This window comes from Schistocerca serialis, chromosome 1 (genome assembly GCF_023864345.2).
Source record: "Schistocerca serialis cubense isolate TAMUIC-IGC-003099 chromosome 1, iqSchSeri2.2, whole genome shotgun sequence".
Lineage (NCBI taxonomy): Eukaryota > Metazoa > Arthropoda > Insecta > Orthoptera > Acrididae > Schistocerca > Schistocerca serialis.
In genome coordinates, this window is record NC_064638.1 from 814,182,681 (window position 1) to 814,198,149 (window position 15,469).

The 15,469-nt window shown below is 46.0% G+C and overlaps 1 protein-coding gene across 1 annotated transcript in view; it reads right to left on the reverse strand.

The window, feature by feature from the left end:
- LOC126484258 (failed axon connections) overlaps window positions 1-14,636 on the reverse strand; it is a 157,550-nt gene extending 142,914 nt beyond the window's left edge. Inside the window, exon 1 of the mRNA XM_050107681.1 lies at window positions 14,187-14,636. Within this exon, the coding sequence (XP_049963638.1) occupies window positions 14,187-14,489 (303 nt within the window). The 5' untranslated portion in view covers window positions 14,490-14,636. The remainder of the gene's footprint in view (window positions 1-14,186) is intronic.
- Window positions 14,637-15,469: the final 833 nt, after the last annotated feature.

Below are 15,469 nucleotides of genomic sequence, written 5' to 3' on the forward strand. Positions count from 1 at the left end.
TGCTTCCGTAAGCACTGCCGTTTAACTACACACGCCGTGACGCCAAAACAGGTCTGCAATGGACCGCCACAATGTGGATTTTAAGAGTAGGGTCAAGCCCTCTTAACTGTACGGAAGGGATTTGGGAGTCTTACGACCGTGGCCTCAACAACGCGACTCTTCCCGACTTACGAGCACGTGCGTCTAGAGTGCATGCCGGGGATTTGTGAGGGTCGTCGAAAGCTATTCACTCGTTACCATCAACTGAAAGTTGCATGCTGATGTGAGTCATCCACCGAATTTCAGCGGTCGGCGTGCGTGAAACGAGGAGGAACAGAGTTCCATTTCCTGTTCTGCCAACTATTTCTCCTAAGTGGAAGAACAGGAAGGGTGCATTCACTCTCGTGACTCCGAATGAGGGCGTACTTAAGTAGCGGTTCGAAATGTCGAGAAGTTGACTGCTACGAGAGGGGTGTACAGATTACATGTCCCTCTATACCGCATCCAATGAAGCCGTTTTAAGGAGACAAGGCAGCCCTTTAGCAAGGGGGTAATCTTCATGCACTGGTCTTGTTTTTAGGTTAGTATGTACTTTGACACTCCCAACGCAACACTGGAGTCATTCCGCTAGTCCTTCCACCAGCATGCTTAGCAACTATCAGGTAAAGTTTACACCGCATTCACATTAATACCTTCCTCTAGCAGAAAAAACGTGAAACAGTGGCCTTTTATGTATCTGTCCTAACCTCATTTAGGATCACCGGGACCAACTGAACAGCCCCACCCAAAACTGACATACGCACTATCTGTTCCGTGCTTCGTTTGTAATATACGTTTAAAATGTGTGTACTCATTCTTTTACGTTAATTTATGTTCATAGAAATAGTGTTATTTTAGATCCATATCAATACTAACATGGCCAGAAAGAGGAAATTTTTCTTCAGAGATACCGTGTCGTCTCGCACATCTCTCAGGTGGTAGCTTAATCTCCCCGCTACGTCCAGTCAATAATATGAAGCAAAGCAGGTAATCATCAGGAACAGCTGTGAAGTTTACAGTTTAAGATTTAAAAGAACTTATCAAAATTCCTTTAAATGCCTACATCGCGTACAACTACCGAAATTAAAACAACCACTCGTTTCAGTAGTCAATCCAACTATCTTCAAATCTAACTTCTAAATATGCTAGGCAAAATGTTTTTGAAAAAATATTTTTAAACGTTAATAGTTTATCTACATTGTTTTTTCCAAAAAAATTCAATACTAATGTTTATGACGTCAGGTTTCAGACACTGCATTACTAGCACGATTTCTCAGGCCAACAACCAAGAGGACCATAATATCTCTTAAAACTGACATGCTTCAGCCACTCAAGGATCCACGAGCACCATGCTTAACAGAAACCACATTTGTTAGATGATGGCTGACGGGATGCACAGTGTATTATTTTTGAAGAAATTTTAGTTCACGATATTTTGTGTTGAGTAGCCAATTCCGTTTGTTTTGTGGTTTACTAAATCCATGTAATGCCGTATACTGCTGATCCTTTTCAGGTGCACATACATTAAGCTGCACCGTCCGTCATATCACGATCTTATTTCGGATGCTTTTGTACAACCTCCATCGTTTCGGCCGTCCAAGTAATGCCTTTCGGTTATTCTACCGTTCTATCTTCTATAGAGCACTCAACCATACGAAGGGCAGTCAATAAGCATAGCAACATTTTTTTTCTGAAAGCAAGTTTTTCAGGATTCCAGTGAGTCATTATCCCCACTCTTTTCGGTAAAAAACCTATATTTGAACAATCTCCGTTCCATGCGGCGGCAGTATGGAATCTTACTGCGAGGGCCTGTTTGCCTGCATGGTATCACACTACTTTACGTCTGAGCTAACGTCGAAACATGCCGAAGTCAGAAGGCACGAGATCCGGGATGCATGGTGCATTAGGAACAGTCCAATGAACTTGTCAGCTCCTGTCGGGTGCTGAGACTTTTGAGGCCTTGCTCTGTGACGCAGAATTTAGTTTAAAATTTTTGTGGCGACTAACACGCTGATGCCCGTTTAATTTCCTGAGGTCAGCACAGTAAAATTCAGGGTTATCACCGCACAGTGAGGGAAGACAGCAGTGTAACCTCTAGAGTCCCACAAGACAATTGCCACGACTTCACCGCTTATAGAACGTCCCTCGTATTAACGTAATGGCATTCTTTCGCCGTTAAATTTTCAGCGTGTTTACCACAGATAAATTACTTTCATGTACGAAATATACTCCGCAACCTACTGCACACAGCATGGTGCAGAATACTCCAAGCATTATTAGCTAATTTGTCGTGTCAGCCGAATCGCATATTAAGCAAAGGAAAAATGACTGCCCTGTACGTCCCCTAAACTATCTTCATCGCGTCAGCAACTGCTTCGCCCACGGGAGATCGTATTCGCGTACAAGAGACTCGCCTGCTACAATCGAGGCGACGGCACGTGCGATGTCAGCCGACAGTAGCCGAGCTGCAGCTATTACGGCAGACCCGCCTTCCTGGTATCGCGTGCCCCGCTGCGCCTGCCCGGGTGGGCCGCCCGCACGGCAGGGCAGGGCAGGGCAGCCGGCTATCTGCGGGGCGCTGCCGCAGACACGCCGCGCGCATTAAAATACCTTCCCTGGAAAACGGGCCGCAGATACCGCCACCCGCCGCCGATATTTCCGGCAACACCGTGCCTGTGTCGACACTGCATTCCCCTGAGCAGCCCCTCTTGCCGCATGCGCTCACGTGGTTGCCGACTGCTTCCCGTGCAGGTTACGCTATAGCAACTCACGTTGTCGATCCGTCTTTCCTAGGGAAACTTCCAAGCCTGAACCATGCCAGTGACAGTTCCAGAACAAAACTCACGAAGATTTAGTGGAGAAATACACGGAACGTAGTTCGCACAGTTCAGAGAGATTAAAAGGAATCTCACCCCAACACCAAACAGCTATTGAAAAATCAGAATACCGGAATATTAGTAGCAGGTTCACAAATGTGAGAACACCAAACGAGAGCTATACAGTATAATTCACCTATCCGCTTCAGTCGTATTAATTATTCAAGTGTATGATTTATTGTGGCCATTAAAATTGCTACACCACGAAGATGACGTGCTACAGACGCGAAATTAGACAGGAAGAAGATGCTGTGATATACGAGTGATTAGCTTTTCAGAGCATTCACACAAGGTTGGCGCCAGTGGCGACACCAACGTGCTGACAGTAGGAAAGTTTCCAATCTATTTCTCATACACCAACAGCAGTTGACCAGCGTTGCCTGGTGTAACGTCGTAGTGATGCCTCGTGTAAGGAGGAGAAATGCATACCATCACGTTTCCGACTTTGATAAAGGTCGGATTGTAGCCTATCGCGATTGCGGTTTATCGTATCGCGACATTGCTGCTCGCAATGGTCGAGATCCAATGACTGTTAGCAGAATATGGAATCGGTAGGTTCAGGAGGGTAATACGGAACGCCGTGCTGGATCCCAACGGCCTCTTATCACTAGCAGTCGATATGACAGGCATCTTATCCGCATGGCTGTAACGGATCGTGCAGCCACGTCTCGATCCCTGCGTCAACAGATGGGGACGTTTGCAAGACAACCATCTGCACGAACAGTTCGACGACGTTTGCACCAGCATGGACTATCAACTCAGACCATGGCTGCGGTTACCCTTGACGCTGCATCACAAACAGGAGCGCTTTGCGATGGTGTACTCGACGAACCAGGGTACACGAATGGAGAAACCATTTTTTCGGATGAATCCATGTTCTGTTTACAGCACCAAGATGGTCGCATCCGTGTTTGGCGACATCGCGGTGAACGCATACTGGAAGCATGTATTCGTCATCGCCATACTGGCGTATCACCCGGCGTGATGGTATAGGGTGCCATTGGTTACACTCTTTGTCAACTCTTGTTCGCATCAGTGGACGTTACATTTCAGAAGTGTTACGACCCGTGGCTCTACCCATCATTTGATCCCTGCGAAATTCTACATTTCAGCAAGATGTTGCAGGTCCTGTACGGGCCTTTCTGGATACAGAAAATGTTCGACTGCTGCCATGGCCAGAACATTCTCCAGATCTCTCACCAATTGAAAACGTCTGGTCAATGGCGGCCGAGCAACTGGCTCGTCACAATACGCCAGTCACTACTCTTTATGAACTGTGGTATCGTGTTGAAGCTGCATGGGCAGCTGCAGCTGTACCTGTACACGCCATCCAAGCTGACAATGCCCAGGCATATGAAGTGCGTTATTACGGCCAGAGGTGGTTGTTCTGGGTGCTGATTTCTCAGGATCTGTGGACACAAACTGCGTGAAAATGTAATTACATGTCAGTTCTCGTATAATATATTTGCCCACTGAATACCCGCTTATCTGCATTTCGTCTTGGTGTAGCAATTTTAATAGCCAGTAGTGTATTTGGTAATGCGTAACAAGCGGTCGGGCCAGTCAGAAGTTGGCATTCATAACGTGCGGCTGCCCGACGGCGGACAGTTTCTGTGAATATGCAGTGATTTGGAACTCTTACACTAACTGGTCCGACCGCATTTTGTGTTACCACACACAATTTCATACACCTGAAGACGAGATTTTAAAATCCCGAAATCCGTTGTTTGAATATTTAATTAGTACGACTTAAGCAGATCTCTAATTATGAGTCAGTTGTGGATGTTCTACATGCCAAATCTTGTGGTATACAGTATTGTTATCTAAATCCAGTAGCTTTTCCGTGGACGCAAGAACGCAGCTATTTGGAAAATCGCTATCTCCCCTTCTGTTCGCCTTCCCTTGCGGACCCGACCGTCTCTCTCTCTCTCTCTCTCTCTCTCTCTCTCTCCGCCTGACGCTATGAATACTTAAGCAGCCGCCACTCTGCCTGGCGCCGTAATTAATCCTCCTCCTCGGGCCGGCACCAACTGCCGCAGGAAATTACTCATGATGACGCTATTGGACTTAACAAGGGGCGGCCACGGGATTCCAGCCACCCGAGTGCTTTATCTATGTGGAACTCTGTGCCTGAACAGTGCTTACGTAGGCGTACTACCCAGACATGGGACACAGTGTTCCTTCGACTATATCATTATGGACTGATCATTTATGATGTATTGCTCGAAAATTGATTCATCTCAAAATGAGGCATAATTTTACGATATGAAGATGGCTCACGTAAGGATGAACGTACCATCCTGTCCCAAACGATCTCATTGCGGTTGAGCCATTTTACAATACACCCTACGAGGCAACCTATAATTTATTAGTGTGCAATGTTACTTCAGTAAGGCGCATTCTTGCTGCCTTTCGCGGAACGTAACTGTGCTGGAGGAATCAAACAGACCAAAACTGGGAGTACCACTTTGTACAGGACACAGGGATACAGCAAGGGACAAAAAATAAGAGATAAATGAGTTTAAGAAACACCACTACTGCAGGTTCATCACTTACAAATACCCTAGCAATCATTGACACATGTAATGTGAAGCGGGATGTAAATTAAGTAATAGGATAATCTACCCCTTGCTGTTCCATGCGCAGATGGTGTATGAACAGAAAGGCTGTCGGTATACCTCTATCACTACACAACTTCTCTACTGTCATCACGGTCATTTATGGATGACGCAAACTTCTTGGCGTAATGGGCGTTTGCTCGCCGAACGTTTAATGTTAAGTTTGTAACCCACAACGTCTCTTGTGTTCCAGAGGGGTTTGGTTGGGCATTTCTGTACGCCCTCAATTTCTGCACTGCACTCAAAAATAGCCACATTACCATAATCTTAATGTACATGTGTTCGATGACAAAGCGAGGGCGTTTTGGAAGATCGATAGTCATACCACGGTGGTACCAGAACTGCTGGGTGGTTTGAGGAATGAAAGTGCTATTTTCGTACACGGCAGCAGGAGGGCGCGGAATTTCTCGGCACCCTTCAGTGTGCCTAATATAGCCTCGAGATGGCGTCCTGTCCTCAAGGCAAGGGGACGCGAAGCAGGAAGGAAGGGCCAAAAACGCGATTACTTCCGGTGTGAGACCCCACGACGACAGACACTTTCGCCAGCACCACCCCAGCGCACACGTGAGCCTGTATCTTGGCCGACACCCTTGTGTCAGGAAGGTATACCACGTTCGACATGAGCTGCTTCAGAATTCAACAATAAAACCTAGCCACTCACCGAGCGTAGTTGAACCATGTTGTTGGGAATGTAAGACCTGAGAAGTGAAACTTCATTAAATTTTTCAACAAGCTGAGACAGTTGCACCTGGTATGGAAGGAACAAACTGACAGGTACATGGTAACCCCCTCCCCCGCTCAGCAAATACTGATTTAATTCTAGACTGGCGAAAAAATACATGAAATGAACTGGAATAACCTCTTCCTGCCAACCGATCATGTTCTTTTTTGCTCTGCGACCAACTGACTGCTACAGGAAGTGGGAACAGTCCCAACATTTACCTTGCTTAATATTCGTGGTGACTTCAGATTTATCTCACTGCATCATTCTGTAATATTTGCCATTAAGTGGCTAGCATGCGAACGTTCAAACTATCGTTTATACTCTTTAGACTTTAATGAATGTATTCACATATGACCCACTTCCTACTTCGACAAACGTATTGCCGGTTAATTTGTGTATCACGTCTGGTGAGCTACAGGGCTTTCCAGGTTGGCAGTAATCAGTAGAATATTTCTTCAAGTACTGAGTCCTAAAACGCCTAAAAATATTCTTGCCAAATAATATCTAAAACATTTGGAAACATTATCTCCGATCAAAAGAAACTACATACTATGCAAAATAAGACCATAACATGTCACGTAGTATGGAAACCGATACACTACTCCATCACTGAACACCTAACTTCATAGCGCTATATTCCCAAGTGGAGACGTTGGCTAGCAAGTCTAAAAATGACGTGTCACAGCACTAATCACAAAATTCCGATGAAAAGCTCTGCAAGCAGCAATAACAGCCTAGAAATTTAAACTTCTCGGCCAACAACTCAGCCATGCAGCAACAGCGTGATTAACATCCAAGCTTTTTCATAAAATCGGCTGCACATGTGAACGAGAAAGCTGTCCTCAAACCCAACGTCTCGCATGAATCTTATAGCGCTATACCAGGCATGGTTTTCTCTAACGTTCACCCTTCACTGTTTCATTATCCTACCCACTATGGGGCAAAAGTACAGCTAAAGCCATGAATAATGCCCCAGAACATTTTATAATTCGTCTTTTATGGAAGTGTTATAGCGTAATACAGTCCGAACTGCTGCATTTCGTGGTTAATTATATCTGGTCTACTTTGAAGTGTAATTTACGTTGCCGTTGTACAGCAGATTTTTACTACTATAATGTTAAGTAACAGTGGTTGTGTCAGTGGTCAGATTTTAGTCGTTGCTACTACACCCACTTTTTGCTGATATGCTCCTGCCACCATCTCATTATGCATAGATCAGTACAAACGAATGGATTACCCATAAAAATGAACCACATTTACTCTTGTTCAGTATACAAAGGTTAGAATGATAGACTTAAAGGATAATTTCAGCCTTTCTTTGCTGCATACGTGGAGTGGGATATATCCGTGCAACATCTGAAATGAAACCAGCTCGTGTCTTACCCTGTAGTTGGTAGCCTCTTAATTTCTGTGGAACAGAATCTCAAGGCGGGCCGCTAGCCAGACCTTAGCCACGGTCCACGGAACTCCAGCTGCGCAGGCTGAGCTCGTACCGTTATCCTTCACAATGGCCCGCTGTCACCGGAGCCCCGTTCGATGGCAAAGACATTCATCACGGTCATAGCCTCCACGCTTAGTTTCAGTCGAATCCTTTGTGTAACATTTAACGAGTCGAATATTAACTCTCAGTGAATCTTACACCAATTACGGTCTTAGGTAATGCTGAATGTTTGAATCACGTTTTACGTCAAAATTGAAACAGTAATTTAAGAAGAGTTATGAATTTATTCTTGCGTATTCCTTCTGACGCTTTATCACAAACCTAGCCTTAACATTCCCCTAATAGCTCGTTAAAAGAGCTGTCCACAACTTCATCGCTCATTTGAACACTACACGTACTTGGCGTTGGTGGTGTTTCACCCTAGCCTGCCTCCGACCTCTGAAGTAACCCAGCTACTTGTGTGATCTGCAGATCAACGCCGACTCCGACTCAGTGCAAAATGGCTTATTTCACATTGCCAAATCGCGGACAGGTGAAACACTGAACTGAAGCACAGACAAAGCCAGTTCCAATTTGCATATACATACAAAATACCGTGTTTTATTTCAGAGAACTTTTTTCTCTCGCCCAGTTTCCATGAATTCACGCTGATAAAACTGGTTACAAGAATTAACACTCTTCACAGAGGCCGAAAATTTCTGACTACCTTACCGCAACATCACGAAGTTTCTCAGTATTCTTTATGTACCATCGACGCGTAAACTATCATTTACGTTCCCTATAAACCAGTTTCATATTTATCTTTACTCCGAATCTGATATCTTCTGTGGAGCAGATAACTGCTGCATTCGCTGTACTTCACATGAGTCACTTCCAGAAATCGTGAACACAATAGCTTATCAGCTCGCCTTATTTCACTGACTCCACATTCTTTGGCAAAGTGACAAGATAAATGCAGTCATTCCAGCTGTTGCTTTCAGTAAGTTTTGATATTCATCTACCATAAGTAGACATTTTACATAGCTGATTCATTGTGTTTCCTGCAATGAGTCAGCTAGATAAAACTACGGCCTTTTCGTTTGACAGATGAATTAGCTCAATTACGTTTCCCATGAGACCGCTTAGTGATAAGGGTACTGTTATTTGCTGGTTACTGATGTGAGGTCCCAGGTTCGAGTCCCAAAGACCATCTGGAATTTTTCTGATACCAGCCTTGAACAGTGGCCATTCCACCCCTTGAGGCAAAACAGTGAGTAAAAGCACTCCGTCTTCAGGCCACAAGTGGCCTACCGGGGCCATCCGACCGCCGTGTCATCCTAAGTGGGGGATGCGGATAGGAGGGGCGTGGGGTCAGCACACCGCTCTCCTCGTCGTTATGATGGTATTCTGGACCGAAGCCGCTACTATTTGGTCGAGTAGCTCCTCAATTGGCATCACGAGGCTGAGTACAGCCCCGAAAAATGGCAACAGCACATGGCGGTCAGGATGGTCACCCATCCAAGTGCCGACCACGGCCGACAGCCCTTCGGTGATCTCACGGGAACCGGTGTATACACTGCGGCAAGGCCGTTGCCTACAATCTGAGTAAAAACGTGGCAAAATTGTTGCCACTACGTGTATGTTTCACCTGTATCACGCAGTAATGTTATTTGATAATTTTTTGAATCTGGAAGCAAACCTGTGAAATCTCTTCCTACCCAGCGTGGAAAGAGTGAAACATTCTAGACATTAAGTAACTGCAATAGCAATGTGTACAGTGGCCAAGTAAACTCCAGATGCAGCTGGAAGCGAGAGCCTTCCTCAGGCGCAACATCGCCCTGCTTCCCAAACAGCCCCATTGCCCTGGGCAGGTCGTGACCGCTTCAGATGTCCAGTGCAGCAGCTCTGCCCTCCAGCGCGTGGAGTGCTGAACGCTGGGCTAAGGAGCAGCTTCCGCGCGCTAATAGGATCTGTCCCGAAGCCGCCTCGCGTCTATCCTGCCGCTTAAGGCGGCTCTAACATTTTAAAGACCGCGTTCATCAACGTCAGGCTTCTGAGCGAGAACCTTCTGATACTCCATTAAGTAGTCAAGGGTCAATCTAGACACCAGGGGGTCGGCATAAATTTTGTGGCTAACGAGGAGCAGTAATGGCAGAACCTGTCTAGACTCTGCATTTCCATTTTGGTTCGTAACATCAAACTCCAAGTTGGCTGCAATCTTGTGTAAGATTTTTGTTCGACGATTTATTTACCGGGAATCTAAACAGTGACTCATCTGAATGGAGGAGGATATTAGTGTTTAACGTCCCGTCGACAACGAGGTCATTAGAGACGGAGCGCAAGCTCGGGTGAGGGAAGGATGGGGAAGGAAATCGGCCGTGCCCTCTCAAAGGAACCATCCCGGCATTTGCCTGAAACAATTTAGGGAAATCACGGAAAACCTAAATCTGGATGGCCGGAGACGGGATTGAACCGTCGTCCTCCCGAATGCTCATCTGAATGATTCATGCTTCAAAAGAGAGAGAACTTTCGCCAGTTGATCTATCAAGACGTTCCAGCTCAGCTCATTTCAGTTTAGTCCAAGATAGTCAATGGAATTTAGTGGCCTGGCTGCCTTAAATTCAGGGATTGAGTACTGTGCTCGGGATGAACAAATTTCGGCAAGTAACTGGCCATGGTCTATTTACCTGAGAATGTATGGAAACTTATTCTAGGTGCGTTGGAGATCTGAGTCTCCAGTGAAACATTTGACTTCGGAAGATATCGATTAGAGGACTTCGGAAACAAAGCAAAAATTAATATATTGAGGCTATTCACATTTTAAGGTACAAGGAGAATACGATACGTCCGAGTATCTTTTTTTAACTCTGCTAAGATGCCACTTTTCCTTAAACTAGCTCTGATTATAGCCCTGAACTCGAGAAACTACGAGTGACCAGTCGCAACTTTTATGTGATTTAATGAACAGAAATAACGGAACGGCCTTGAAAATGAAGCTGATGTACTGCAAATTTTCTTGGGTCTGTACTTGCTTCATTTGTCCTTTATACTAGGGGAAGGGGGAAATTACACCCCTTTCGGGAGTGAAAACTTGTTCGGGGCCGTCACTGCAAATCTAAATGGTATCAAAGTACAGTAGCCCCATGTTCCTATCACTTAGGAAGATCAGATTGAGGACCTCACATAGTTTTCTTTAGATGCGCTTTTTGCATGTTTCGTCCACAGGCTAATTATTGTATGATAGTTTCCTAAATTGAATCATCCATACATGATTTTGTCCTGTAAGAATTCATATTACACCAATTTGTAGTCTTCCTCCTGGTTGAGAGGTTATTGAGAATGTAGGAAGACTGAGGGACGAAGCTGTTGGATGCAGAATGAGATGTGGCTGGCTAAGGATGAAACAAGAAATCGGCCGCGCCCTTAGACGACTTAGAGGAACCGAAGCGTCGTAGAAGTGCGGGAAACTAATCTACATGGTAGTGGAGATCTTTCAACCCTGCTCTTCTGAAATACTTCCTGAAATTACGTCAGTATGCCAGTACCAAATTGGACCGAACTGGTAAGGTTTATCGTGCCAAATGTGTTGCTGAAACATCTAAGCCAGAATTTACATCGGTAAGTACAGAAATACACTACTCAGTGGCGTTCACTTCCTTACGAACGTGGCATTAGCAACAATGCACAAGGAAGTGAGTCGCCTGTGGGCTTTGACAGATTGCTGTATTCCATTCAGCTGAGATGATTTGGAGGAACTTCGGAAAACTCAAATTTAGTCGCGAGGTTATCGATCCTAAGAAAGGCCATGTCTTTCGGTATCATAGCAAAATTTATCTACCGAGGCTTTTTGTACCTTTCTAAACACGACGCAACCGTGCCTTTTTCACATACAAAAAAGAAACCAGACAAGTGACAGCCAAATTATTCCCAGGTCAAACAGAAAAATTCTGAGCAACGTATTTATCCCTAAGCGACTACATGAATCTTGTGTGGCCGAGAAGTACTCAGCGTTGGTAAGTTGCCATAAAGCAAATACGTTCCTCAAAACTCTGGTAAAATCTAGAGTACAATATAACGTCAATCTAGTATTGCAGCTGCTGCTCCGCGCTGACAAACCATATCTACATATACGCTAGAAGAAAACAATTTCTGAATACAGTGAATTAGTTTAACACTTAGCGGAAGAACATTTCCCTCTTCCACACGCTGAAATTTCTACTTCACGAAGTATACATCTTTTTTTAAACATTCGCCTCAAAATAGGCAACCGATGTTACACGTGATTAGTGAAACTATATATCTTGGTTTACAAAGTATTCTTAGTTATCACCCCACAGCAAGTGGGAACTTCAACAGCCCAGAGAGGGTATGCCACTTGTCAGAAGTGACGTATCGCTGTCCGTGGCATTCCAAATGACTCAGCCGAGCATGTTGATCGATCTCGAGGTCAAGCGCATCGGTTACAGGGAGGCAAGTCCCCCTATAGGACGCGGCGAGCCCAATACCGGTTCTAACATGGCCCGAGGAATCTGTCACCGGCCGGAACTGCACATCATTGCCACTAAATCGAGGTAATTATTCCAAGATGGAAATTAATAATTGAAATGACGTAACAGACGAACGTTGACCATGTAATCATCAATATTCAATGCTTTGACATATTGGTGTACCGTATGTTGCAAGCCACGCCCAGGAATCTACAATGAACAAGATTATTTGGAATAGATATAATTACATCTTCACGGCTTTCAAAAACCATCTGAAACTTTACACTGCTTGTTATCCCTCCCATTACCTCACGCGTAATCGTGATTATACCTTGAAGTAGGACATATTCATACGGGCCTTTAGTGTTTTCAAAACCCGAGACTGAACAGCAGGAAACTTCAAATACGCTGTGATTGAGCAGCTAACAATCAAACAGTATGGAACTATGATAGTTCCAGCCGGGGGGAAACTCGCCCGTATGATCTACTGAAGATTTTAAATACCTAGTTCAAATGACTACTTTGGATCCCTATAACTACATAATTCCATGACCAGCTACGAACAACAGATCTGTAACCCAATTTTGATATAAGTACTTTCACATAACACTACAAACTTGTGATCTAACGGCTGCCGCTGCTGAGTTCTAGCTTTCGATTCAAAGCGATAACTTCACTCGTTTGGAGCTAAATGCATCAAAGACAAATACAGCTCAATAAAATACTCTTAAGTCGCTGAAATTCCACGAAATTTTAAAAGCCCGCTCCATACTGCGTGCCACATGCGTATTATCCGCTATTTCTCCTCCAAACATCCGAGCGACGCGAGCTTATATGTTGACTAACAGTAACTTCAGTTATGGGGCAGTGTGTTGCACGCAACGTTAGCACGCGCTCTGACCGCACAAGCCGGCTAGTGCAAAACCCGTATCAACTGCCCTATTCGACGTGCTCGCAGTGGTCCGAAGTGGAAGAGCTGCACAGTTCACGCGATTGTTCCTCTTCCCCCAACCGGGCTGTCATACTGGTTGCCACCACTGCATCTCGCAGGCGCTCTAACTCCGGCGTCGACAGCACGTATGTTTACGAGTATGTGCTGAACATTGCATGCAGCTCTCGGCTAACTAATAAAAAGCTCCTTTAGTTTACGGTCTAGACATATGAAAATGTTGAACAAAGAGTGGATGAAGTCTTGAGCAGTAAATCTTATCGTCAGTGTCAACTGATGGATTGTCACCTCCGATCTATCCAACGTTTAAAACCATTTTCGACTACAAAAATTAAGGCTGCAAAACAAAGCAGTAGGACTTATTAGGATTTACAAATAAGGTATCTACTGTTCTGGTAAGAAAAAAAAAATTCATTTCGTGCTGTGCGGCAGCTAATGTGACAAATTTCAAATAAGCATCTTCATGGCAGAATTTCTTAATCCAGCTTCTTTCAACACACTAGTTGAAAACTTTGTACCAATGAAACATTCCACTAGCACTGATAAGAGCTACCGGTCGCCAAGCCCTCAGGTGGACAGCGAATGGCCACTGAAGCAGATTCGAAGGAAGAAAAATCTGAGGTCTCAAAACAGGCGTCTTTGTCAAACAAGCTGCATAAATAGTACCACTGCGGGGCGTTTAAAGAAAGTAAAATTAACTGAAGAGAATAGGGGAGGGCACGTGCATTCTGCAAGCCACTGAACTGTGTGACAGTATCACTTAACAGGGTTCTTCCCGTTCCACCAGTGCATGGGGCACTGGAAGACTAAATTGAATGAAGCCATTCCAGAACCGGAGAAACACGACTGACAGGGTAGATAAAATTCGTCTTCGGATCCTGAGTCCAATGCCTTATACATCAGGCCTGAAGATCTAACTGGCTATACTGCAAATTACCAATGAAGTGCGTCGTCTTTTATAGGATGCTGCACAATCCCGATATTTTTGGAATTTTAGTTTACACTCAATATCAGCTACGCCAGAAGACCATCAAACAGAACAGCAAAACGAAGTTTTCCGGAACGCTACGGCGCATGAAGCGGTGGCAACTCACCTCGTATTTGATCCCGGCGAGCCGCAGCCACGTCTCCACTTTGAGGCAGTAGGGCGACAGCGAGGGGATGAGCGGCGTGCGGGAGAACTGGTACAGGTAGACGACGTCCTTCTCGAAGTTGGCCTTGTGCACCGCGGGCGCGGGCTTGGCGGGCGCCGGCGCCGTCTGTTGGCCAGCAGATTCTTGCTGCTGCTCGGCCTGCTTGTTCGAGTCGGCCGCCCCCGTCTCCTGCTTCTCCGGTTTGTCCTGCTGCTCCTTTTCGCCCGTGGTGTCCGCGGGGGCCTTGTTCTCGTCGCTCGCCATCACGGGGCTTCCTGCGGCTACCGTGGTGGAACGCTGGGGCTGCGCGCTTCGCTGCGACAACTGCTGGCTCGCTGCCTGCTTGCTGGACGGTGCTCCGCTGCGCTGCGTGTCCACCACTTAGTCGTTGTGAGCGGGGCGGCTCGAGCACTGAGCGCGAAGCCGCCGGGCCCGCGACGCTCGCCCGAGCGCACGCCGAGCGGCCGTGACGTCAGGCGGAAACAGCCGAACGCCGGTGCACGCGCACCGGAAGTCTGGGCACGGCCCCGCCCGTGCTGCCGGCTACACGCCGCGCGGCGCCGCCTGCCACCCCGCCTGTCGCAGCATAGGGCTTGTCGGCTTCCCTAGCAGCCCTAAGGCGCATTCCGGCCGATTCTTGGAATATTCGCATCGCGAATGATTTTATTTCTTAAGCCCCCCCCCCCCCCACACACACACACCAGTTTATCGGCTTACAGACCGACCAGCTTCGTGGCAGCCTACACACATTCCAACCGACTGCACTCAGCGATTACAGCCTCGCCCTGATTCATCCATCTTAAGTTCATTCTGTTTATGTTCTACGAGACCCCGCTTGGTTTTACACGAAAACAAAAACGGGAGTTTGCCTTGGCTGCGTTAGAGGTAACAAGGCCAAAAAAGCCGAGAGGAACCAGAGGACAAGGAAGTGGCTAATGCAAGGGAAGAAAGTCACCCCCGTTATGCTACTTAAGGAGCTGGGAGTCGATGATTTTAGTAATTATCTAAGAATGGACGAATCACGCATTTCGGAGCTGCTGGATGTCAAACCATTCTTAACGAAAGATAATACAGTCACGAGAGGGGCTGTAAGCTGCAAGGAGTGGCTGTTAGCAACATTATGATTTCTAGCCACTGGCGGAAGTTACGACTTCCTCAGATTCAGTGCTGTTCCATCCTCACAATTAAAACGATTCCTGAAATCTATAACGTGATTTATAGTTACCTGCGGAAATACACATTGG